The 26564-nt window shown below is 39.5% G+C and overlaps 1 protein-coding gene across 8 annotated transcripts in view; it reads right to left on the reverse strand.

Annotated features, from left to right (window-relative positions):
* Positions 1-26564, reverse strand: part of LOC131237288 (uncharacterized) — a 91212-nt gene that overhangs the window by 14672 nt on the left and 49976 nt on the right. For 2 of the 8 annotated variants that reach the window (XM_058234988.1, XM_058234985.1), the window contains 2 exons: positions 25795-25926; positions 22652-22933 (listed from right to left, as the gene is read on the reverse strand). In XM_058234988.1, coding sequence (XP_058090971.1) covers positions 22930-22933; positions 25795-25926 — 136 coding nt within the window. In that variant the 3' untranslated portion in view covers positions 22652-22929. Of the gene's footprint in view, positions 1-4466; positions 4758-17089; positions 17432-22379; positions 22934-25758; positions 25927-26564 lie in introns of those variants that run through there. The other 6 variants (XR_009167159.1, XR_009167156.1, XR_009167157.1 and 3 more) reach the window with 6 other exon arrangements.

Below are 26564 nucleotides of genomic sequence, written 5' to 3' on the forward strand. Positions count from 1 at the left end.
TCAAATCGCAACTCTTTTACCTCCTTATCAGCATTTATGCATTGAGTGTCTGTAAGTCTAAATTTTAGGTTATTAGAGTGTAACGCCCTGAAAATCGGGGGTCGAGTAGAAGTCCAACTTCCGAGTTCCAACGCATCACTTATGCAACATATTTGATGATGATTAAATGTTGTCTGTATTAGTGCATAAAATATGAATAAGATTAAGCCAAATCAGCAAAACATAATCCAGGGACAGTTGTAATACGTAAGCGGAAGACTGAAACGAATATGTATAACTTTACAAATTAGTATAAGTCCCCAAAGTATGTATGTATTGCCAGGTCAATAATTACATGTATTGTTTCAAAATACTAAATGCCAAAGATGTAATAGTTCACTACAAGTACAACCCTGAAGCTCCGTCGATCAGAATGGTCTATGTAAACCCGCCTGAATACTACATATATGAGAAAGCGTCCTCATCATCTGCGAAGTCCGCCTCTGCCTCATTAGTCGGGTCTCCATCTGCAGCTAAGACAGAGTCTAGTTGGTGTGTACAATACCGTCCCGTAACGTAGGAGTGAGTGATCAACTCAGTGGAACAATATAGCAAAGGTTAACATGTTCTCAATTCAGTCAAGCAGTAATGATAAAACAATACAATCAAACATTCCTAAGTACTCTGATTAATGCAAGAATGGTATGAATAAATGGTGCATGCCCTCGCCTGCACTCCCTTTGCGATCTTCATTTAACGGTCGCGCATGTCAGTCACTTCCTCAGTGCTCTGCCCAACGTCAAACGGCACATGCAGTGTGGTGCATGAACGTGATTACCAAGTTCTTATTAGTCTTTTTCATACAGCAGGATTGGAAAGCTAAGGTACCTCCCTTATATTAATTTCCAAACGATGATCCAATCTAGGGTCGTCAATCGTAGTAAATCTCATACGATGTTACGGTTTTAGGTCGCTGCAAAAGGCTCGTCACCTTACCAGTGCAGGCCTAGTGTACTCCTGTTGCTATGTAAGGGTTCGTCGCCTCTACGCAGTCTTAGCGTATGCTCGAGGTCACTACAAAGGGCTCGTCACCTTATCAGTGTAGGCCGACAGCTCGAATACAGTGTCTCATACCACCATATTCGGCTCACGAGTCTGGGTTGCTCACTGGTCACTATGGGGAGGCTCGTCACCCCAGCGTAGGCCGACAGCTCGACCACGGTGTCCCATACCACTATGCCTGGCTCATGAGTCTTAGCGGATCGAGGTACCAAGGTTTAAAAGGGTTTTCACTGGTGAGTTTGGTACCTTAGATTCAAGTAGTAGCGTCCATACATGGTGAACATACATCGGGTCAATCGGGTTGCTTGACGAGATCGACTAGTACGAGCGCACATTAAGTTGATCGACATGGAGTGCGTAAGCACTTCGTGTGGCCTAACCACTGCCGACATCCTAAGTACGGCTCGGATTCATTGATCACGTCCTATGTGGCGAAACAACCTCTGTCACCTATTCAGTGCCTGTTACTGATTGCCTGGACTATTCCGTAGTCCCAAACACATTCAATTATAACAGAAAATCATACAAGCAAATCAGAACAGTAATGGATCAACAATTCCAATCATACTAGCATATGAGCATTTTATGGATTTCAACTTAAACATGAATTCACACATATGTAGTCCCTAAGTAAAACAGACAAAGAATGTAAGTTACATGGAGGAAATCATACACATCATTAAGATAGTTGAGAATCTCTTCTCAACGCTCATATAACGTACAATTTATTACACACTTGTTCATTCAGACATTTCTACAAACACTTAGACTACATATTCCAACATACATGACGTATGTTGGTGATAACACGTATTAGGGCAAATCCTTTCACTAAGGAATTGTCACATATACTTCAACCATATGTCTACAACAGTTAATCATGGCAAATCCATATCCAGAATCCATATACATACAAACATTTCAACAAACACAAGAATACACAATATTCAACATAGTTCATATATATGTGTAAAGTGCGGGAACAACGTGTCTAAGCATGTGATAGCAATTCAAGTTAGTCATAAATCATTAACTGACATTGAAAGCCTTGAAAACCATAACCTAAACATTTATAGTCCGCACCTTTCGCCAGTAGACTTGTAGCGAACTCAATTTTAAAAGTTAAGTCTTGTCTACGGCACCACAATAACCTATAACAGGAAATAAGTTAGCTAATTTATCTATTACGCTAGTCGAAAACCCTAAGACAAGTTAGGGTTAAGTTTTCTTACCTAAGTACGGAGTCGGAATCGCCTGTATAGCGATACAGGAATGACGGTTGAGTGCGTGGAGTAGCGGGATCGGATCCTAGGAAGAATCTCCAACTCTCACTCTTACTTTCTCTCTTTTCCCTTCTCTTTTCTCTTCTCTCTCTCCTAGGGTTTCTCAAATTCGTATAGGGTGAGAGGGAGAGGTTTTAAGGTCCTTATATAGGCCCAGGTTTGATGGGAATGGCCCCAGGGCCAAGGTATACTTAGGTTATATCCAAATACGGACTGTTCCGGTCCAACGGAGCACTTTTGGTGGCCCCTTTTCCACGTGCAGTCGGACTTAAGCTCCCTGACCATGGATCTAAGTCAAGCTGAGTTTTCGTTCCGATCGGGTTTATAGATCAGCCGTGGCGGACCAGTTTCAGTTCAACGGTCACGGTCACTCGATCAGGGTCACAAGTACACCGACATGTGTGAGACATTTCTCCTTATCTGAGGGTGTATTTGGGTCAGATTCTGATGGTCTGAATCCTTATATTTAGCCCGCAAGCGACACGACTCAGATTACTTAAATTCAAATTTTATTTCTAAATATTTTCACGTTTCTCACACACATTGCTTCGAGCTCAAGTTGTGCATTTTTAGACACAGTTAAGACTTGATTTCCGAGAGGGTTGTCAAGTCCAGTAATGCGGTCATATCCGTATAGTTTCGGGGTAATCAGACTTTCGACGTGCGGTCCAGGTTCGATACGGAGTTTCGGTGTGCTCCTGAGAACAACCGGGTTTAAGGATGGATTATATATTTCAGGGTAACGTAGCGTCAATGATACTGCACAGTTTGGGTCTTGCAGATTATATTTAAAGTGATTAATGCTAATTTCATAAGCACTCTAGTTTAGCACTTGCTAACATTAACCTAATTTCTAAAGGTTTTGGTCCTTGGTAATTTCTACTTGAAGTGGTACTCGGGTCCTTATACAGATTTTTCCGAAACATTACATAGAGCCTCAAGTTTTGTGACTTTATGAGGATAATTTGCTTAGATTTAGAAAGGTGGTTCTCGATGCTTGCTTGTAAGACAAGTTGTTTGTAACAGACAGTTGCCTGCGCATTTTGCGGCTTTACAGATCTCCTGTGTTACAAATGCGTTGGACTTAACAACTGACCTAAATTGGAGCCATATGAATTATCCTTTTGTGACTTGACTTTTTTTTTTTTTTATTTTGACACTTTGATTGTAATAGGCCTTTTCACAATTAGAAGTGTGGTTGCGCTAACTCAAACACAATCATTCTGCATTCAGGAATGATTGAGTTGAAATTGGAAGTTCAGGGCAACTGTCCCATGTTCCACCTATGATTTTGAAGGAAATTGAGAATCTAAGGGGAAAAAAAATATATTCTAAAATCAATTATTGATATTGCGTTAGCACTCACCAGGAAGTATAAAAGACTGCTTAGTGCCTTGGATACCGTGCGTGTTGTATTTTTTGCAAATTTTTTTTTTTTTTTTTAGAAAGATCCTCACCTATAGAACATTGTTTCATGGATATTTTTCTTATTGCAAAATATTTTTAAAGGATTTTTTTAGGTAGTTTATTTGAAAAGATCCTCCTGATCTCATGGGGAGGTGTCATTAAGTGGTTTTTATCTGGCCTTTCTTTTTTTTTTTTTTTTGAAAATTTTTGAACGAGTCTGACATGATCTTTCATCTTCACCAGAGATTTTAATGATCATTATCAGTGTCAATTTTTATTGAAGTGCGTTCATTGCTCGATGTCTAACTTTAGGTGTGCTTTAAGTTGACCAGGCAACCCTACAGGCCATAAGAGATTGCTTTCTTGTCGATTAACTTCAGTGCTTGCATAGAGAGTTTAATTGAAGAATTAAATATTTGGAGTAGAAGGAACGAAATTGACATGAGCAGTGGGCTGAGGTTGTTGTTGGGTCGGGCGTTCTGGAGGAGCATCCATGCCTTGAATGATGGGATGGATATATATATATATATATATATATATATATATATATATATATATATATATTTGTTTATTTGTATATATGTGTACCCTTTTTTTTTCTTTTTTCTTTTTTTTTTTAAAATTGTAACGCCCCAAATTTTAGGGTCAAGCACGAACTCGATCCCCGATATTCCAAGTGTCACTTTTGCTTTGCAGAAGCATGATTGATGTACACAGTTCATTAGTATCCAAGCATTATAAAAGCTAAGCTAAATAATATATAACAATCCAACTAAAAGTGTATAAAAGGTGCTCATCCAAAATATACATCCACACGATCAAACATCCCATAGAGTCCACCCAGCTGGGGACTCAATATACATGTCCAAAAAGAATGAAAAAGCATGTAGTCCTGTCCAAAAAATATATAAACACAACTCTGGCGATCAACTATGTCAGCCCACTATTGCTCACACAAAGAATGAAAATATGAGAACTCCTCTATAGGATCCGCGTACTCCTCGTAAGCATATGCCTACAAGGTACCTACGTCGATAAAATCATCTAGTTGGTGGTTTAAAACATAGTTCCGGGAGTGAGTGATCAACTCAGTGGTACCATTATCCTAAGTTAGACACGTTATCAATGAAATCATGCATATGCAATTATAGCATTACAAAACAATCAATTCCCTAGGCTAGTTGTTTAAGTGCATGTATGTCATGATATTCGAATGTATGGCCAGGGATCAACAACAATTGTAATATTTCCACTTCAACAACACAACCACAACAACCATCGATTAAGAGAGCAATGGTTCGCTTATAGCGTAACCTATAAGTGTATGCCATGATATGCATGATTAGCTAAATGATTATTATTCCAAATTCAAATAGCAATTTGGTGAAGCTAAGATACCGCCATCGTATGCGGGTCTCTACTTAGATCACGTGGCTTATTGTGGCACAAGTCGACTTCTAACCAGTGTCCCTCGATCCTGTTTAGGGTTCATCGCCCAATGGTCCATCATATACAATTAAAAATGATAAAGGCTCATCTCCTTAGGGACAATTACGCATAATGTAAGAGTCATCATCCAAGTACAAATGTAACGAAGGCATGACACCAAAGCTATCCACAACACAATATGCTCTTGGCCTTAATGAGTGCTTAATGGCCACTATGGGGAGGCACATCACCCAATGTTTTACCGACATGGTGGACATATTGACATGCTCTAGCCGGTTGAATTGGCTCTCCTTCTCCCTTTAATAAGGGGGGAGTATTTGTCTAAGACCGTCTGAAGAACCTAGTTTCGAAGTCATCTCATGTCCATTCATAGTTGTTTGGGACCGTCTGAAGGACACCATCCCACCGTAAGTATCCCTCCTCCTCGAAGGTGTACGACATGAATTCCACCTACTCGACTTCCGTACAATGTAGGGGTTGGATCATTTTAGAAATTCTATGGAGTGAGTGCTCGACATATGCGGGAATGTGGGATCTGAGGAACGTGTGCGCTCTAAGCTTTTGCTATTTATAGAGCTTATGTAGTCGCGGGAATAACCGTTGCTTACTTGGCAATCTTTGATATCGCTAATTGTAAAGTAGTGGTTATACTGTTTTTAATTGTGTTTGCCCTTTGCCAAAAAGATTTTTATCTTGCAAATAACTTACTGTACATTCTCTAGCATTGATGTAGACCTAATGATCGAGAGTCCTTATCTCAAAATCATGTGCATGGCACGCCCCTTCAAAGATTACTCAAAAGTGAGCTGTCCTCCGCATATCTCACCCATAAAACGGAGATATCATCTGCGCCACATGGATTCATCTACACCATTTATCTGGGACTACGCAATACATGCCCAAACACTACCCCCTATGTTTCTCTTTTTGGTTAAGAATGGAGAAAAACATAAATGGTTTTTGTAAGCATTTATTGCAATGCCACGTGACACACCCCTCATTCATCAAATTTCAAACAGTCTCCATTGTATCATTCCTCTAGCAGACTGTCGCCGAGTGTCATTTGGAGAATACACTTTCGCATTCCAACTGCAGCTTTTATCTCGAAAATTGCTCCAACCATCATTTGGTAATCAATACTGTGCATGCAACAGAGGCTTATAATCCTTTATTTTCTTCTCTTCCTCGTTCAGCCTCTCCTCTTCTCACTCTGTTGGAGCTACTTCGTCCATCTGCTTGTTGAGAGGTAATCTTCTCTCCTGATTGAGATAATTCCGATTCGGATCTATTCCTTGGCCTTGCATTGTATCCAACTTCCACCCCCAATCTGTCTGACATCACTCCATACTTCACTGCCGATGAGAAAGAAAGTTTCTTAACTAATCGTGAGTCTTTTGATTGTGGACCAATTGGGATCTCGATAGAACTCCCAGATTAAGGCCAAAACCCCCTAAGGAATGAGCCTCATGGTATAAACGTGTTAAGGGAAAATACTTTTATCTGTGGAATGAAATCGAGATTGTTGAATGTATCCACCAATCCACTTGCGAGATTAAACCCGGTACGGCCCTTATCGTCGCACCGTCTTGTTTCTAGAGTTTTTCGACCAACCCTTTCCACTTCAAGTGCGGTCCTATGAGTTCAACCGTCCTAGACATCTTTGCCCTAACAGGCATTTTCCCAATAGGATTTGAGTTCTATCTAGGCCCCAAGTGAACCTACCTTCGACTATTCTTGTGCTCGCATGTTGTACGACCCATTCATGCAACAATATGCAAAGACCGAAGTTGAAGGTACCCATTAAGAGCATTGTGCTTTCCTCTTGATGTGGCTTTGTCATTTCTTCTTTTGTGTCGAGGCCGATCAGATGACCAAAGAGTACATCGGTTTGTCGAAACTCTCGTATCTGGGGACAGGTAGCTTTCACTCCTTTCCATCTCCCCCATCTATACAGAAGTACGTATATTCTTTCAACCGAAAGTCCTCAGCTAATAGGAGGTCCTATGTAGTTACCTCAGTTATGGCTTTGTGAATATTTTTTCAAATTTAATAGCAAAGTCACAAAATCCGTCGACCAATTTCCTTCCTATGGTAGCTGGCGAATTTATGCTTCTGTGAGGCCTATCTCTTTCAGCGACTGCTTAAATTATTTCTTCTCTTAGACCTAATTGATCTGATAATTTGTTTTACCCTTTCTTGAAAAGACAAGTCGGCTCGGATTGGTTCGCCAACAAGAGTTTTTATGCAAATGATCCCCACCTAGTTAGCTCCCATCATGAGATCTGGGCGAGTTACCTCATGGCTCAAGATATCCCATTGGGTGGAGAAGAAATAAATAGAGGTAAGAATGCCAAGATTGGCGTAGACTTGTATTCTCCCAACCTCTTCTCATGTCAATTCAGTTTTGATCAGACTATCTTTTTTCCCTGCTTTCAGCTTTCTCTTAATCAGCCTCCCTATGAGCGCTGGCATATCAAGTCAATCAACAAGATCATTTCCACTCTCGCTAGTTATAACAAAGCTATTACATCGTTCCTATTAGTTGCTCTTCCACGTGGTCCTTCGTCGACTGATTTCTTTAGATCATGGTGGGCCACGTATGATAATAATTGATGGTCATTGTCAATCCAATTTGCCGTTGATAGACTTTCGCCTCCTTCTCCTAAGGTCCAACCAGCAAAGGCAACATCATCTATTGTTTCGATTTGATAGAAACGAACTAAATCCAAGGATCATGTTCCTTCAGCTAGTGAGTCACCTCAGCCATAAGACAAACAAAAAGGGAAGAGGCAAAAACGCACCACTTTCAACCTGACTAATGCAAGTATCCTTGAACAAATTTCAGCCATACAGAAATTTGAACAATTTTAATTTATGAAATTTGATCCTAAGAGATCTCATGCCAAACATTGGCCTAAAATGCAAAGGGTTATATGGCATCGTGAGGATCTCCGAAAGAACACAATATGAGAGGAAATGGAACAAAGATTGTCCGTCCCTTGGCATTTATGAGGCCGAAAGACGCAAGGCCTTGTATTTTCCCCTATATAATGAGGAACCTCCACCATTCCCTAGAGCTCACTTTGCATTGGTCGAGCTTACTTTTAAACTTAACCTTGGGTTGAAACTTGAACCTAGGGTGACGTATGCTGGCCATCGTAAGGAAAGGCCTACATCTGCTTTATTTGATTTTTAGGTATGTTCCCACTTAATCGTCGGACCTTCATCGTTTTCTAACTAATCTTGCATTATGTTGTCCCTTGTTGTAATCTTTCCCTTTCTCAACTCTGTTGAACAACACGCACAGTGAGAGTGGCTCGTCCAAATATCATGATCAGAAGTAGTAATCCTGTCATCGTACCAGAAAGAATTCCATCCCCAACAGTGCAGGCGGCAAGGGAACCAGAGCCAGAGGAACCGGTGAAGACCTCTTATCCTGTTGAAGTAGAGATCGCCGATTCGAAACGGATCGACCCTCCTGCTAACTCTGCTCCGCTTACAATTCATCGTCATTCAAAAACTTCGATTATTGTCCAAGTAATTGACCCTTCTCCGACTCGGGAACCTTCTACTCGTGATGCGGAGCAAGAAGAGAACAATTCGGCTATATTGATGAAACAACCATTTTCTTATTCTTACCTATTCCAGGCTTACTTGATCCTTTCAAGTAGGGTCATGACTTCGGCCATTTGTTGCTCCTTTATTGCAACCTAATCGTGACACTTCTTCTACAATGCAGGATGCTTTGGCCGATGTAGTGAATTCATTATTACCTGTGGGGCTTTCATCTTTTACCTTGATTAGTAAGTTCTTTGAAGAAGAAACTCCAGTTGGTCGGCCAAATTGATCTTGTCCTGTGAAAACTAACGGGATAGCTTCATCCTGATAATAATAAGCTTAAGTCGAATTAGACTCTGCTTGGAACGGCTTGTCTTCAGCCCAAACCAACTCGACTTTCCCATGATTCTAAAAAATAAGAATTTGATGCAAGGATGATAGGATGCAAAAATTAGAATGAATCTAATCCCAACTAAGAAGGGCGTTGTAACTAGAGGATGATTGTACTACGAAGAAGGTTGTTAATGCTTTCTTGCTTCCAACCGTTAACTCAATCAGCAAAATCCCTATTGCATCTTTTATGCTACCTGCAAAATCGTTGACTGTTACTTCAGTTCCAATTATATTGTTGTTCGTTTTTCCCAATCTTTTCAACATAGCCCTCGGCAGGATATTGACTGCAGCCCCATACAGGCATTAAGATACACCCACTTGTTGGAATGCTCAAGCAACCCCATCAACTGTTGGAAGAATTCACGAGCAGAAATGAAGTGCCCAATAATGCCCGAGGCAACTTGCCCTTTGCCACATCGGGCAGGACGAGAACTTGAAGAAGGGAGCTCTAGCGCATCTCCCAAGAAGTGTCATGTGTTGACCATCGTAACCCGCAAGAAGCATAAGGAGAAGCATTAGTATGAAGGAAAATAGACTTCAATTCTTGAATAATCCACATCACTTCTGGTTCTATTGTAATAAAAGATTCCCTTTTTATGAGGAAAAGACCCATATCAATAATTATGAACTTACGTATGAACAATTCCTCAATATCTTGTTCATTTGCAACAAAAAACGGTTAAGTCCCAACCAGCCGACGTGCTAATCACACAACCACTGTGTAGGAATTTTGGCCATTGTGCAAGCCCTTGGGCCAACAGGCAAATGGTCAGACTTCGGGAACGCCCGAGCAGCATGACGGCCAAGTTACAAGCGTAGAGGCAGCTTGATGAAGGTGCCACGCTATGCAAGGTAATGACGAGCAGACAAAATACTAACACGCAAGAGATAAAAACGATGCACTACCCAGAGTAGACTCAAACTATTGAGGTGAAAAATGCAGAAACTGACAAGGGTTGAGGTATGTATAAGCCCTGCAAACCAATGTGCAACACTAGAATGTGAAGCAACTAGTCCTGTAGAGTCTAGACTCGGTCCGGTTACACTGACTCGAACCGTGACTCAACCCGACTCAATGTAGTGCGGCCAAAGACAACTCTCGCGTCACTTTTCTCTCTTCCCTCCTAGATTTTCATAGCTTGAAGGGAGGCTATAAAACGAGGGGGGAGGCCTTTTTATAAAGCCCCGATCTTCGAGAGGTTTCATTTGAAACTAATCATGTGATTAGTTATAGAATCGAATGATAATACGATGCAATAATCCAATGATCATGTCCAAATTAGTTCGCATGATCACAATCTACTTACATATATGGATTATCGAGATTGGGGCCTATGCAAAATGGTGTGAGTTTTTGGTCAATCGAAGAAGATGACTAGCCCAATCATGGTGATTCTTGATCTAGGGGATCATCCTTTGATCTAAGGCTTCTAAATGGTCTAGATTGGTTCCTCAAAGCTTGTGGGACCAAACTTGTCATGCGAAATGGATCCCCGATTAGTGATTTTGAGTTTCATTGATTCCACCCAAGATGACTCATGCCGTAATGGAATATCGCATGTGTAGGGCCCCAATTTCGTGTAGTTAGTTATACGGACTTGTACACACCTAGAAATGCATATCTACCTCATAAGGAATATAATGGAAACTTAGACACCGCGAGTTAGTATATACTGACTCGTATACATGGTCGAAGTAATTAAATTTCAAGAACGAAATTATTTCTAAAGGGGGTGGATTATAATATCCTAGATATTATCGTTTTAGACTAGGTTCATCATGTTGTTTGATAAATGTATCTCCTCTTAATTAATGATAACTTTAACTTATTTAGTAATTAATTCTTTATTTGTAATGATTTAGATATTAGTTCTTTTGTAAGAATTGCTTAGAAACGTTCTTATAACCATGAAGAATCATTAGATTTTCCAAAACTCTCATATTAAAAATAATTGCGAAAATGTCTTTAACATGGACCCTTGATTTTTAGATCGCGTGGTTCTTAAGATCTATTTGATGTGAAATTTTGTCCTATGCCTATCTATCATAAATTAACCATACACGTCGAATTTCAGCCCTTAGATCATAGTGTAAGTGGTCCAATTGACAAATCAGTCCCTTAACCCTTGATTTTAGTGTCCATCAAGTTAAGAAAGTTCTTAGGTAATCATAGTAAGATATTTCCCTTCATATGAATGACTTAAATTGTCCATTATATGTACCGAGTGTGAAATGGGATAACCCCACCTTGGTAGCTTTTCCTTACATGTGAAATTAATTGTTTTCTACTTATCAACTCTTTCTAAATCTGAACCTTCCAAATTACATACTTCTCACCATTCATCAGAACTCAAATTTGGAATACACATTCCCCTTATATGACTATGAGATCATAAAAAATTTACACCCCGATTTATCATCCTATACCGTCGAATGATGACCACCTTAAAGCTAGTTTCTTCCTTTCGCGCAACGGGTGAAATTTCATATTTACGCTTTTTCCCACCATCGATCAATTATCAAATTTTACCCACTACACATTTCTCTCAAAATTGGGCCCTGATCATTAAGCGTGGACCGTTAATTGAGATCAAGTCCGTTTTGGCACCTGCTACGAGAATTTTCAAGACAAGTCAATCTAAATTTCGAATCACCAAGAAAATCATATACTCTGGCTCTATTTAATGACCTCGACACAATGAACGAGTTAGATTTGAAGAAAGATTTCTGATTTAAGATATATTTGAGAAACCCAATTCAAGTGGAATGTGACGCACCCCCTCTTACGCCTACTCCATTACAAAAGGGGGTGTGTGCCCCTTCTCTACTCAAAAACTCACGCGCACCCTTCTCTACTCAAAAACTCACGCGCACCCACCTTCCCACGTCCAAGGAAGAGAGAGAGAGAGAGAGAGAGAGAGAGAGAGAGAGACATCCAAGCATAGACGCTCATCCATTCTCTTCCTTCTCTAAATGTGTGGTGTCTTCCTCTTACTCAAGTAACGTCGTGGTTCGAGTAGAAGCCCTCATACATCGAGATCTACCTAAGGTTTGCAACTAAGGGTAAGGTGAGGGATTCCTTTAAGTTTACAATCATTTAAGTTGAATTTATACATAATTCTCTTATTTTCGCATTAAAATTGTGTATAGTTTGATTTTTACAATGATTTTCATGTTAATAAGTTGTTGGATTATTATGAATTGGTAATCCATGTTGGAATTATGTTTACGATATGAGTTTAATCATGTTGGACATATTTTGTGAGTTATATCACAAAACTATGCCTTAAATCATGAAACTACCGTGTTTGGGTTCCAAACGGTGCATAATTTGCGTATCCAATTGACCGTATAATTATGTCAGCAAACCTTATGATTTTATTAATATTAATTTGACCTTAAATCTATATTTTAAACATTAGGGCAGTGGAACTCACTTTTGGAGTAATTTGGACTTATCAGGTAACCCGTCCGACCCAAAATTACACTGTTATGCCTATGGATTCACTTCAAAGTGTATGGACTATTTTCGAATCTATTAAGGTTTATTTTATTAAAATTTAAGATTAATTAGTTCATGAAAACACCGTTGGAGCTTTTATGGATTCATGTGAAGTGATGGATACAAACCTTGCCCTTCGCCGATTTTGAGAGCGACGCATGTTTCCACTCTATATTGAGTTGGATTTTACTCGTCTCCCCTTATTTTTGTTGAGTTAGCTTAATGTTACTCCTTTATTGAGTTAGCTTATTTCTACTATGTTTCCCTTTATTGGGTTAGCCTTGTGCTACTTTTCTTATATTATAGCTTGGGCATGTATCTTTGAGTCTCAAAACTCTCATGGTTCGATTTGATTCTCTATTGATGCAAGTGATGTGTTGAAGGACTCACAACTAGTGACTTGCATATATTTATCGTGGACGTAATGCACTCCGGATAGTGACCCTATTGGTCGATGCATAAATCCTTAATTTTGGTTAGCGGTGCACACATCGACGTAAGTAATCTGCGGGCACGTATTACATCATTTTTCTGGAATTGGATGTTGCAATTAGTCACTCCATGAACAAATCGTGTTACGTAATTCTTCCAATTTATGTGTTGTACCGTCTCGAGATGTTATGTAAATTCACAGTAATGTTGGACATGCCAACAAATCTTTGTAGTTATGGATGTAGAGCAAACCAGATTTTCATGAATTATATTCCACAATATGGTGGTCACTATGCATGATGAGTCGCACACACTATGTTAGGCATGCATTCGTGTAGATTAGTTGCACATATCGATACCATTCGTAAGGGTGGAATATGAGGTGTATTGGAACCCTTACATTGTTATTATGATGAATCACTTGAATTATTGTTAATTTTAAAAGACAACAATCACTATGAGTAGGGCGTTAACCATCTCCAACCATATAGATGATGCATGTGATGCACAGGTTGAATATATGGGCGATGCAGGGTCTCCCTATGAAAGACTACAAGTGACATGAGATTATGTTGTTGATGATTTAATTTTAGTTTGGCTTTATTTACGTTTCATGCTGCGATTTTGGATATTTGTAATAAACTCCCACTTGGGTGCACACACATGTGCTTGCGTTTGTGCACATGCATGTGTACAGTACATTGAGCTAGAAACGAGATTTCTGTTTTCGAAAATTGCCTAAACGCAGCTACGTTTGTGCTTGCATTTGTGCACACACGTGTGGAGTTACACGTTCAATCAACAAGTTTAGCTCGGAAGCCTCGTTTGAACACGACGGACGGTTCAGATCACGCATGTGTTCACTAATGGTGGGCCATGATCAGACACAATGGACCATTCTCCGTTTTAAATGCCCGTAGGTGGGAAAAGAGAGAAACTCCCCTTTTTGGTTTTCATCGGGTCAACTCCATTTGATCGGGTTGGCCAGTTTGGTGCATTGCGAGTGTGCACACTTGGTGCACACACACCACGAGTGTGGGGCCCACAACACTGCTCGGTGAGATCTACACCATCCATCAAGTTCTACTTGTCCCACTAGGACCTCAGACTAGTGATGAGGTAGATCCATAGCTCAAGTGTGCCATATTACTTAATTTTGTAGGTCTAACTAACAATTACCAACAATTTAATGGTCGGATTATTTCGCCATCGGATCACTGGCATTTCTTAACATCCCTAAGCTAATTTGGATAGACTTTAGTTGTTGCTTTCACAACTTGGCATCTATGTTGAGTAATTAAGTGTCAAGATGCCCCACAGGAAATTGTGGACACAATGAACAATGAATCTTACGATCTAGGTTATAAAACTAATGATGTATGATTTTTTTTATTTTTTTTTATTTTAAGGACACACCCGTGTCAGTACACACACTCCATGTTAGCCACCCCCACTAGGGATCGATACCAAGACCTCAAGTGTTGAACGAGGTATCTCCACTCAGTCTACCAGTTGAGCTATGGATCTGGGTGTATGTATGATTAAATATCTCTTGATGCTCAATTTGAAATTTTGTCCTAATCTGACATCAATAAATAAGTTTCTTTGCGAAAATTCTCCAAATTCACATGCACTCATATTCTTAGCTTTGATTCGTACACGTGTGTTAATCAGAGGTGGGGTGCAGGTTGCTATAGGTTCCAGCTCTCAGTGGCCTTTCAATTGATCATTATGGTCTGTCAAAGATTGATTCAAGTTTGTTGTTCTTAATCGAGTGGTGATTAGAGTTAGATTTGAAGTTTATCAGTCCAATTAATTTTCAAAACATAAATTGAGAGCTTACATGGTTCTTAAATCCAATCTCTTATCGATTTCATGATGATATGATGGTCCAAACCAAGAATCAGTGGTTGGATGGCTTAACCTAAGGATAAATATTTCTCTTGATGATTAAATTGACGTATGATTGGCTATTTGGGTTGATCTTGAGGTTTATTGTATGAATGGTCTGTATCCATGATTAGATTAAAAGATTATTAACGATATTTTAGAACAAAATTGAAGAGATTAATTCATCTTAGCAGTCGAACCAATTTGAAACGTGCAAGTGTGATATCACATGTATCTGCGGCTAATTTAGATAGTGGGTTGGAAGATCATTAGTGAAATAAACCTACTACAAGAAATCAATGGTCAATTCAAGGTGGATTGATTTCAGACCTTATAGATACAATTTGGGTTGTCTTGGCCCAAATTCAGACGGTTGAGAAGTTATTAGGGATCCAAAGCAGATTGAACTCAACTCTTAAAGGTTCAGTGCGGGTCGTCATAGTCCAAATCAAATGGTTAAGATTAACAGATTATGAATCACTGGATGATGATGATGTGTAATGTAAGCTACGTGTGTTGTGTAAACTAATTTAGATCTCCATGGTAACACCTGAGTACTGAAAAATATGGGGTGTTACGGAAGTTGTGGTTATCTCAGAGGGAATATGTGTAGAAGGTGCTAGAGATGTTCTACATAGAAGGTACTAAGCCAGTTAGCACACCTCTAGCAGGTCACTTTAATTTGTCAGTCAAGTTATGTCCAAGCACAAAAGAGAAGATTTCAAACATGTCACGGGTGTCGTATGCGAGTGTAGTGGGGAGTCTCATGTATGTGATGGTTTGCACGAATCTGGATATCTCAAAGGCACTTAGCGTGGTCAATGGATATATGGTGAATCCGAGAAAAGAGCATTGGAATGCAGTGAAGTGAATTCTCAATTATCTCAGGGGCACGGTCGACACTAGGATCACGTTCGGGGGACATGGAGCTTCGAGCGGAGTTGTAGGATACATAGATGCAAATTATGCAGGAGATCTAGATAACATGAGGTCCACTACGGGATATGTTTTCACATTAGCAAGCGGACCAATATGTTGGAGATCTATGCTACAATCTATGATAGCATTGTGTACAACAGATGCAAAATATATGATTATGACAGAGGTATTAAAGGATGCATTATGAGTGAAGGGTCTGATTGGAGAACTCGGACTGAAGTAGGAGGCTATTCGTTTACATTGCAATAGTCATAGCGCTATCCATCTAGTGTTGAATCAAATGTATCATGAGAGAATCAAGTATCTCGACATGAGGTTCTACAAGATACGAGAGCTAATTGCTTCAGGAGATTCTGTTACAGAAGATACACTTAGACGAAAATGTTGCGGATATGTTGATAAAGCCAGTGACCACAAATAAGTTTAAGCACTATTTGACTTAATCAAGGTCACCAGTCATTGATGAGATTTGGCACCCTTGCACATGGGTGCAGATTAAGTTGCAAAGAAGATCATACGCATGCTAATTCACAGAGACAATGAGTTTGGAAAGTTATGCCTGTCTCAAAGGGGATATGTGTAGGTGTTATAGAGGTTCCACATGGGAAGTGCTAAGACAATTAGCACGCCTCTAACAAGTCACTTCAAGTTGTCATCCAAGCCATGTTCAAGCACAGAAAAGATTTCAAACATGTCACGGGTGTCGTATGTGAGTGCAGTGGGAAGTCTCATGTACGCAATATTTGTACAAGGCCAGATATCTCACAAGCAGTTAGCATGGTCAACAGAAATATGATCAATCCAAGAAAAGAGCATTGGAATGCAGTTATGTGGATTCTCAGGTATCTCAGGGGCACAATCGACACTGGGATTATGTTCGGGGGAGATGGAGTTTCAAATGGAGTTGTAGGCTACGTGGATTTGGATTATGCAAGAGATCTGGATAACATGAGATCCACTACGGGATATGTTTTCACATTAGCAGCCATACTATTATGTTGGAGATATATACTACAGTCTATGATAAGGTTACCTAAGCCCGAGGTGGAATATATAGCAACGCCCCGAAATTTCGGTTCTTATAGATAACGCAATGGGGCAAGATCCTGGGTGTTAACTTGAATAGATCAAGGATATTGTCCCACATATTCCTTTCATTTACATCAATTTGTACTCTCATTGTTGTTATAGTATAATCGATGGAATTAAAATCTTATTCAATTAATGGTTCTAATCTAGGCATCAACATAAAGTCCATAATCAATCAAATATAAATCCCATATTTGTCCTCCCATTGAGGGCACTATTACATCTTTTGACAAAACAAAATCAAACTAAACCTAGAAAACATGAAAATAAAGTAATTGTCTCTCCTAAGTCGCTTCAGCTTCATCATCTACCATATGTTCCCATGAGCCTTTATAAGTGTCATCTTGAGGTTCACCGTCTTTTACTAGATCATCACCTACGTCACATGTGATTGTTTGTCCAATAAAAGGAATGAGTTGTCATGGTTCAACTCAGTGATGGCATCCCTCTAAGATTATCACAGTAATAGCACATTCATAATCAAAGCAAAACATCCATGAGAAAAATCTTGATTAATGCAATGCATGCTATGCATGCTTTGATGAAGGTACCCTGACCAAAATAATAATACGGTGAAGCGGGCTCTCCCATTACAACTTCAATGTGGCCACTAGTCAGTTATGTGAAACAAGCTCTCTCAAAACAACTTCACATCCAAAAACCCAACTAATGAAAGCAGACTAATCCATTACAACCTCCACTAGATAGTGCATAACTAGAAGTGAACTAATCCATTACAACCTTTATTGTAACACCCAATGAGTTGATCTACCAATTCAGATCCAGTGAATGCATTATTAGTTTCATCTTTAGTTAGTTTGGTCTAGCATTCAGCCAGTTCATTAATGTCCACAATCAATGGTCACTCCTTACCCCATCCAATGGTCAACTATACCCTAGAATAGTTGTTTCTCCCCAACGATGGCCAACCGTGAAGATGCATGCACGTCATGATACTACACATTTCACATATTCCATATCAATTCTTCATACATCCACCACAGGTAAACACGTCCACAATTGGATCCTTCAGCAATTCTCCAACAATCATACGTAGGAGATTGCCAACAATGTAACAACATAACCCTTTATGAGTTCCATCCTTTCCAAAGCACAATTTATCACATACGGGGCAAGGGGCTTCTAATAACGTGACATCCATAAATATAATTTTGTATCCAACCTTACAATTTTGTATCCAACCTTACATGATATAGTATATCCATCATGAGCGCATATTATTCATGAAACTACACATATATAGTTTTCATACAGGCATGTACACATACATGATTTCACATCCAAACGTCCATATAGACATCGTGGTTATTTTTGACAAAAAGTCCAGCAATAAAACATCAGGATATTTATAGATAAATCACTTTCACATCATTTACAAACATCTCACACAAACCCGATAAATCACTTTCACATCTCACACAAACCCCAAACCCAAAACCATGTTGAATAGGGTGCACATGTTCAACTCTATGGGGCACACCATGTCTAGGTCTGTGGATGAACTCGGTTTCACTAGTTAACTTGCTGACCTGGTTGATTTCATGGATTCCCACATCCTGGGACGTCAATAACATGTTCATAGGATCACACACCCCATCTAGGTTAACACCTAAACAGATTTCATGTAGTTTGTGCACCACATCCAACATAGTTTAGATTTGGGCATAATTATGATTCAAACTTTCACCATATGTTATCCAAACATGAAATCAATCACCCATAATCAAAATTGCAGCAATAAAACACATAGACAACAAAAAATAATAATAGTAAGGGTTTATAGAATCAAACAACAACAATCAATAGAAAGAATCTAGACGTAGAATCATGTGAAAAATTATGTATAAGCTTCGAGGGATTCATCACCTTTGCCTAAATCGAAACCCTAGCTGAATTACTTCGAGGGAGACAGCGTCTACATAAAATTGGAAGAGCACACAGCCTATGGATGAAGGGCGTGCACATTGGACGGCTAGAATGAAGGGGTTTGGAGGTTGGGTGTCCCAACCCCCCCCCCCCCCCATGTCCTCTCTCTCTCTCTCTGACCTGGGAAGGAGGGTGTGTGGGTTTTTGAGTGGAAAAGGGTCGTGACTAGCTATGTGGTGCATCCTACTAGGTTTGGGTTTTCTAAATCTTTGCTAACTGGCGATCTTTCTTCAAATCTAACTCACTCATGGTGTCAAGGTTTTCGAACAGAATCGGAACACGTAATATTCTTGGTGATTCAAAATATAGATTGGCCGATCTTTAAAAATGGCCTAGCAAGTGCCAAAATAAAACTTGATCTCAATTAATGGTCAACGCTTGATGATCAGGGCCCAAAATTGGGAGAAACGTGTAGTCATGATAAGGAAACAATTGGGTAAATTTGGTGGTTGATTAATGGTGGAACAGTCTAAATTTGAAATCTCAACTATTGCATCAAAAGGAAGGAACTGGTTTGAAGGCTGTCACCATTCAATAGTGTAGGATCATAGATTGGGGTCCAAATTTTGTATGATCTCGTAGTTATATGAGGCCAAGATGTGCTCCAAATTTGAGTTGCGATTGATGGTAAAAAGTGGGTAAATTGGAATATCCATATTTGAAAATAGTTGGTAAGCCTAAAACAGCTAGCTTGGCGCTTAATAAAAGGGTTATCAAAGTGGGGTTCTCATATCTCACATTCGGTACATATGATGGGCAATCCAAATTGTTTAGCCTTGTGGACACCAAACTTTCCACACTCAATGGACACCAATCAAGGGTTAAGGGGCTAATTTGACAATTGAATCACTTCTACAATGATATAAGGGCTGAAATTCGATGTGTATGGTTAATTTATGATAGATAGGCATTGTATAAAATTTTAGGTCAAACAGATCAAAGGAACCATAAGATCTCAAATCGAGGGTGTAAGTTAAGGATGTTTATGTACAAATTTTTGATCTAGTAATTTTACAAAATCTAATGCTTCTACGAGTTTCTAGGCATGTTTCTAAGCAATTCTTAAGAACTCATATGAAAATCATGATGAATAAAACGTTATTCACAGAATAAGTTAAAATTCACGTTAATCGGAATCTTACACATAACATGCAATATTATGCTCCAAAACCACTTCAGAAAAATCTAGGGCGTTACATATTTGGTTGTGATGGAGGCATCAAATGCGGCATTATGTTGAAGGGTCTAATAAGAAAACTCATGTTGAAGCAAGATGCGATTCGGCTGCATTGCGATATTCAAAGCGGTATCTATCTGATATTGAATTAGGTGTATAAGACAAGAACTAAGCACATTGACGTGAGGTTTCACAAGATATGGGAACTCATTACTTCAGGAGAGATTTTATTTCAGAATATTCATATGGATGAAAATATCACGAATATATTGACAAAGCTGGTGACAACATACAAGTCCAAGCATTGCTTGAGCTTGATCAATCTCACTAGCCATTGAGGAGATTGGGCACCCTTACACAAGGGTGCAAATGGAGTTGTGGGTAGAGATTATTGTGCAGATGTCTAGGATTCTGTGGATTCTAGAAGCCAGATTAGGGCACTATTGGAGATAGATTTCTCGATCAGAAAATAGGGTTGTGTCAGTCTGAGTTGATTTAACCGACAGTGAGTTGTCGGTCCGATTGATGGTGCGCCAGTCAGACTGACGGCGTATGCGGATTAGCATAAATCGGGGTATTTAAGTCCGATTGTGATTAGGACTTGATACTATGAATGTTCTCTCTAGGGACGAGAGTTTTGCGAGGTGAGAGGGTTCTCTACACTTGAAAGAGCTTGAGGCAGGATTTTCTCAAAATGATAGAGTTTTCCTAGGTGCGCATCGCAAGAGGAGATCGAGTTGATCCTATAATCGAAGAAGGTAAGTAGTGTAAACTCTTAAGTCTTCTGATTGTAGTGGAGATATCTATCACTTTCTAACATAGTTTTCCCTGCATGGGTTATCCACATAAAATCCGTGTTCTATGATTGTTTCCTTAATTGTTTTGGTTATTCTAGTTATTTTTATTGTTCTATCTTTGTTAAGCATGCTTTTGCAACACGCACAATCGACAATGGTGTTAGATCCAAATTTCTAATACATAGGGTTGATCCGAGTTTGTTGTGATTAGGAATTACATCGAAGTGGTGTGAGAAAAGAGCCGGTTAATTCCAACAAATTTAATCGCTAAATACCAAGAAAAGTGAAGACTCGGTGCAGACTCGGAATCAACTCAGCCTTACAGAAATACCGAATGAGTTTTTGGGTTTTTGAACTACAAGATGAATCAACTCGGCCTTACAGAAATACCAAATGAGTTTTTGGGTTTTTGAACTACAAGATGATTCAACTCAATATAAATAATTAAAAAGTCAACTTGATATCCAGCCGTGTCAGGTTGGCTGAAAAACTCAACGGAGTTCTTAATGATTCAACTCAATATAAATAATTAGATTAAAATATTTGTAGTAACAAAGTATATATAATAAAATAGCAGAGGAGCAAATTCATGTTTATTGCACTGATCAAAGGTGTTGTTTTTCAAACAAATGTATGGGTATCTTCAACCTTAAATTTTCCTTGTGACAGAATGTTTGACTGGGTGACTTGGCTCGAGCCATGCTGAGTCAAATGATTCGACCGAGTCAGGAAGTGGACTCAACAAGTCTTCCTGAAACTTGGCCGAGTCACACTTAAAAGTGAGTTTCTCATTGACTCGGCTTGAAATCACATTGAGTAGAGTTGGCACAACTGAGTTCCAAGTCGAGACAGCAATTTTTAGAACTAAATGAGACCAAAAGAAGTTCATGTTTCTTCTTTAAGATGTACTACATTGGTACTGTTTTCTCTGGTCAGGTGATCAAAAGTGTACCTTTAATGTAACTAAAGGTACTCCAGACTGCCCATATCATGGGTCATCTCAACCACAGTTGAGGCAAACCCAGTACCAAGAAATGCATCCGCCCAGTTCCGGGACACTCAAAATCATGCACTTTTAATTCGAGCAATGGCGTGTGTAACATTGAATTTTCAGTGTGATGCTATCTCCACCACCTGATTACATAATTCTGCTGAATGGACCCTACTGTGTGAGGAGGCGTTAACTGCACCTAAGCAGATCCATATGTCAAGAAGGTGGTAAGCCCACTCATCGCCCCTTGATCATGAAGCCACATGAAACATTCATACTATGTGTGGAGCTTGTTGAAACAATGATGTGTATGGGCTAGCCACTTGACTAGGCACTCAAGATTTATGTGGTTTATACACAGGGTTTTGCTAACATCCCTTAATGAGGACCTTAATATCATCCCCGAACCTTTTGAATGACGCATGGGATGTTCAATCATCAATCAGGGGGATCCATTCAATAGAACCACTGGGAGCAAGCCAGGTGCAAGAATCACACCAATTGAATGATGCTTACCCTTTGAATGGGGCTAATTTGTTACAACTGCCCATTGTTTACGTGACATCACATGGTTAGAATCATCAAAGTACTGCTTTGAAATCATAAGCAATACAAAGTGGGATCTATCAAATAAATGTTCCAAGATGATTATTGGACCTTTTTTTCTGATCATGCTACTGATCAGATTTTTGGGGTCATATCATTGGCGTGATTTTTTAACCATTGCTGCTCCTAGTTGAATGAAGGAACAAATGGTTCAAATCGAGGATAGGTCATCCATCGTGTCATTTCAAAGCTTTGGTAGTGTTGTTAACACCGCCAAGAAGTTGGGGCTAGCAAAACACCATGTATATAACTTGTGACATACATGTGTGTTTGCAGATATGTGGAAGTGCATGAATACCTGCATGCAAATACAAGGCAAAAGTGTCACCAAGAAAAAGGTTGATCAGCTCATGTTTTCCAGACTCGAATGGTGCCATCAACAGAAGATGTAATCATGCAGCTGTCCTTCGGGTGATAACTCACGCTTGTTACCTGTCAAAAACAAGCAGAAACCTTAAATTAGTTTCCGTCTAGCAATTTATTTATTTCCATATGAAAGTGGGAAGAACAGAAATCAGGAATGTGAAAGAAAAAAAAGCATGATCAAAATAAAAGTCCAGATTTGAAATCAACAAATAAAAATTTAGCAATGATACTTTTATGACCTTGGCCTGTAAATAGATCTTTATGGGGCTGCAAAATATCTTTCAGACCATGACCAATGCTGCAGTTGGTCCTATACACCTAACCGCTATCAGGAAAAGAATTCCAGGGCAGCCTTATGATGCACCAACAAAAGGAGTTGCAATTATTAGGCAAATAAAGGGGAAACAACCAAATTGTAATTTTCTTAGCATGCATATTCATGGGTGCAAATAGATCAGGTGGAACCAGTGGGTCAAGGTTATCAGTACTTGTCATAAGTCTAGATCTTCACATGTACTTCTTGGGTAGGATCTGGATCCAAAACACTAGCCTGATTATCAAGTGGGTCGGGTCTCCAACCCCTCCAGACCGATCGTCTGCGACCTGCCCAGACCCATCTTTTTAATGGATTAGGTTAGCACCACCTGCCATGGATACCAACCCATTTAGCAGTGACTTTGCATACATGTGTAATGAAAATATGACCTCATGGCTTTCACAGCTTACATATTTGTGTATTATTTGTAAAGAGGAATGTTCACCTACGACCCATTTTCACTAGTATAAAAAATGGGTTATACTACTGGTTGGTTGTTAGTGATCAGTTCTCTATTGCTATATCATTTCACAGATGTTAGTTTTATTGTTTCAACTCCTCAATACATGTCTGCAGTTTGTCTTCATAAACTATCTCGATAGAGGCTTAACCTGAACACAACCCATCTCGGACCTACCTTGTATATTTAATAAATGGTTTGACAGACAATGAGTTGAACATCAGGTAGTAATTAATGAATATGTGTCTGGGTCCGAAATCCAGAATCCATACCCAATTATTGAAAGGGTCAAATTTGGCCCATATGGCACTCACCTAAACCTGATCTCATCTGACCCTTGTGCAAAGGGCGTGGACTCCAAATTGCAGTAACATAACAAACCAAAGAAACAGAACTGCAATTTGAGGGCTAACTCATTGTGAATACTAGGAAAGGTCACTTATGCTGCATTTCACTCTTGGTAGAGCACTGTTCACAATTCATTTCACTTGCACATCAAAAAGCAACCGAAACCATATACATGCATGTTGGAAGCTACCATTAGGGCAACCTCATGGTACCTTTTCCCATGTGTGTGTGTCGGACATCCCCCATACTCTTGGTGGGTCCCCTCTAGGTTATGGGATGTCCCAAAAATCAACCGTATCTGGAACTCAAGTGGGCCACACCATCTGAAATCATGCCCAGAATATCTAGAAGCACTTGGTGAAGGCCCACGTGAGCTTTGGAATGGCCTGAGATTTGGTGTGACCCCTCATCCAAGTGGAACACACAATGGATGGGCTGGAAGTCTGAACCACATCTCATGTCTGAACCACATCTCAGTGGGCCCTATAAACAATCAGGAAGGTTTGAATGGGTTGGCATCCACTCTCAACAGCTGTCCTGTGGCCCACCTAAGTCATGGATTGGCCTGATTTTTAGGCCCATGGCTCACCATGGAATGATGCACCTGATTGATGGGGTGGATGTCCAACACACATCATGGTGGGGCCCACAAAGCTCAACCTTTATATATATATATATATATATATATATAGGGGCTGCTTCTGGTGGGCTCCACCATGACATGTTTTTTTAAATCCACTCCGACCATCAAGTGTGCAACCCCATGGTAGGCCCAAGGCCCAAAAGTCAGTCTGGTTTGTGATTCAAGTGGGCCACACCAAGGGAAAGAGTTGGTAGAGGGACTTCCACCCCTCATTTTTATAGGGCCCACCTTGATGTGTATGTGAATTTCACTTGGACCATGAGATGCGTCATCGCATGTTAGGCATTGGGCCAAAAAATCAGGCTGGTCTATATTCAGGTGGGCCACATGAAAGGAAATGGTTTGGAGGGTTGGCATCCCCCTGTACACTTCTTGATTGTGTGGCCCACCTGAATTATGGATTGGCCTGATTTTTGGTCCCTTGGCCTAACATTGGGTGATGCATCTGATGATCGTTGTGGATGTCACATAAAGATCACGGTGGGGCCCATGCAGACATGGGGTAACTTGTTGTCAATCCAAACCATTTATTCATCCATACAAGTAAGAGCAAGCCATAGTACGAAATCATGCCAAGTAGGTGATAGATCAATAGAATGAAAATGGACAGTCAAGATTGAATGGAGAAACAAAATAAGTTCAATCATCATCTTGAAACATCTAATAGATAGATCTCACTTTGTATTTCTTATGATTCTAAAGTAACACTCCACTTGATTCTAACCATGTGGTTCATAGCTCATAAACAATGGACAGTTGTAACAAATTAGCCCCATTCGAGTGAAATTGAGAAAAAAAAAATAATGGTCCAATTTCAACCATTGGTTGGACATTTTATTCCAACCGCCATCATAATAAAGAAAAGTCATGTCACTCTCCTAAAACCCCCATAGTTCACAAGTTTAAACTATTTAACACAGCCATTTCTTCAAGTTCCAAAGAATGCAGTTGAACCAAACTATCACCTTCAATTCACAGTAGGCAACAAAGATAGAGAGTAGCCTAGAGTATTGAGTCAAGACCAGTATTGTGACAACTGAGATGGAAAATAGGCAAAATGAACACAATCTAAGAAGAATGTATCAGCATGTGAAAGTTTGTACAACACTCTCATCTTTTTTCACCTTGCCAACCACTATATGCTAAGAGTAAAAGTATACCACTGAAGCATGTGCTTGGAAAGTTGAAACCACCGATGCATCCACCAGATCCCAAAAGAAAATGAGACCATCCTCAGATCCACCAGCAACATAAGCATCAGTGTTCGTAAGGCAACAGTCCATCTTGTAAGACTGAAGTAACAAGTATATATTTCATTATTAGCAATTATGAGGGGGAACTAATTCAAAATTCTTAGAAATAAGGCTTGAAAGAAACAGAGTATCAGAGAATGAGAATTGGAAGGAAAAGCAGGATAAACATACAAGCAATGGTATGACAATCCAGTAAGATGAAACAATGGATAACAAGTATCTACTCTACAATTTCATGGTACACATGATCAACATCATCAAATGTTACACATGATCATAAATATATTCCTAAGTATTGGGAAATGATCTTGTGGCTAAGTTATTGTGACACTAGCATACAAATAGTGGGAGGCTAAATTGTTAAGGGAAATAGGAATGTGTATTTGATGCATTTAGAAATTTGTGACAAGCAGTTCTTTGACACTTTGGACAAGACAGCCAATTTTCAAGCACCGGAAACAAATGAGTGCACACACGCAATGGCACAGGTGAGCATTATCAGAAAATCCCTTCAATTTAGTTCTGCTGTGAAAATCAGGCTGGCCCACTCGCCAGGTGAGCAACACCTCCATGTAGAATATAGTGTTGGTTATGATTTTATAGGCTTTCATTTCTTCATAAGGAATACGAAGAAATGTAGACTTTTATAAGCCGCTGGAGTTTAGAGCTAAGGAATA

The sequence above is a fragment of the Magnolia sinica genome, chromosome 2, assembly GCF_029962835.1.
Source record: "Magnolia sinica isolate HGM2019 chromosome 2, MsV1, whole genome shotgun sequence".
NCBI lineage: Eukaryota > Viridiplantae > Streptophyta > Magnoliopsida > Magnoliales > Magnoliaceae > Magnolia > Magnolia sinica.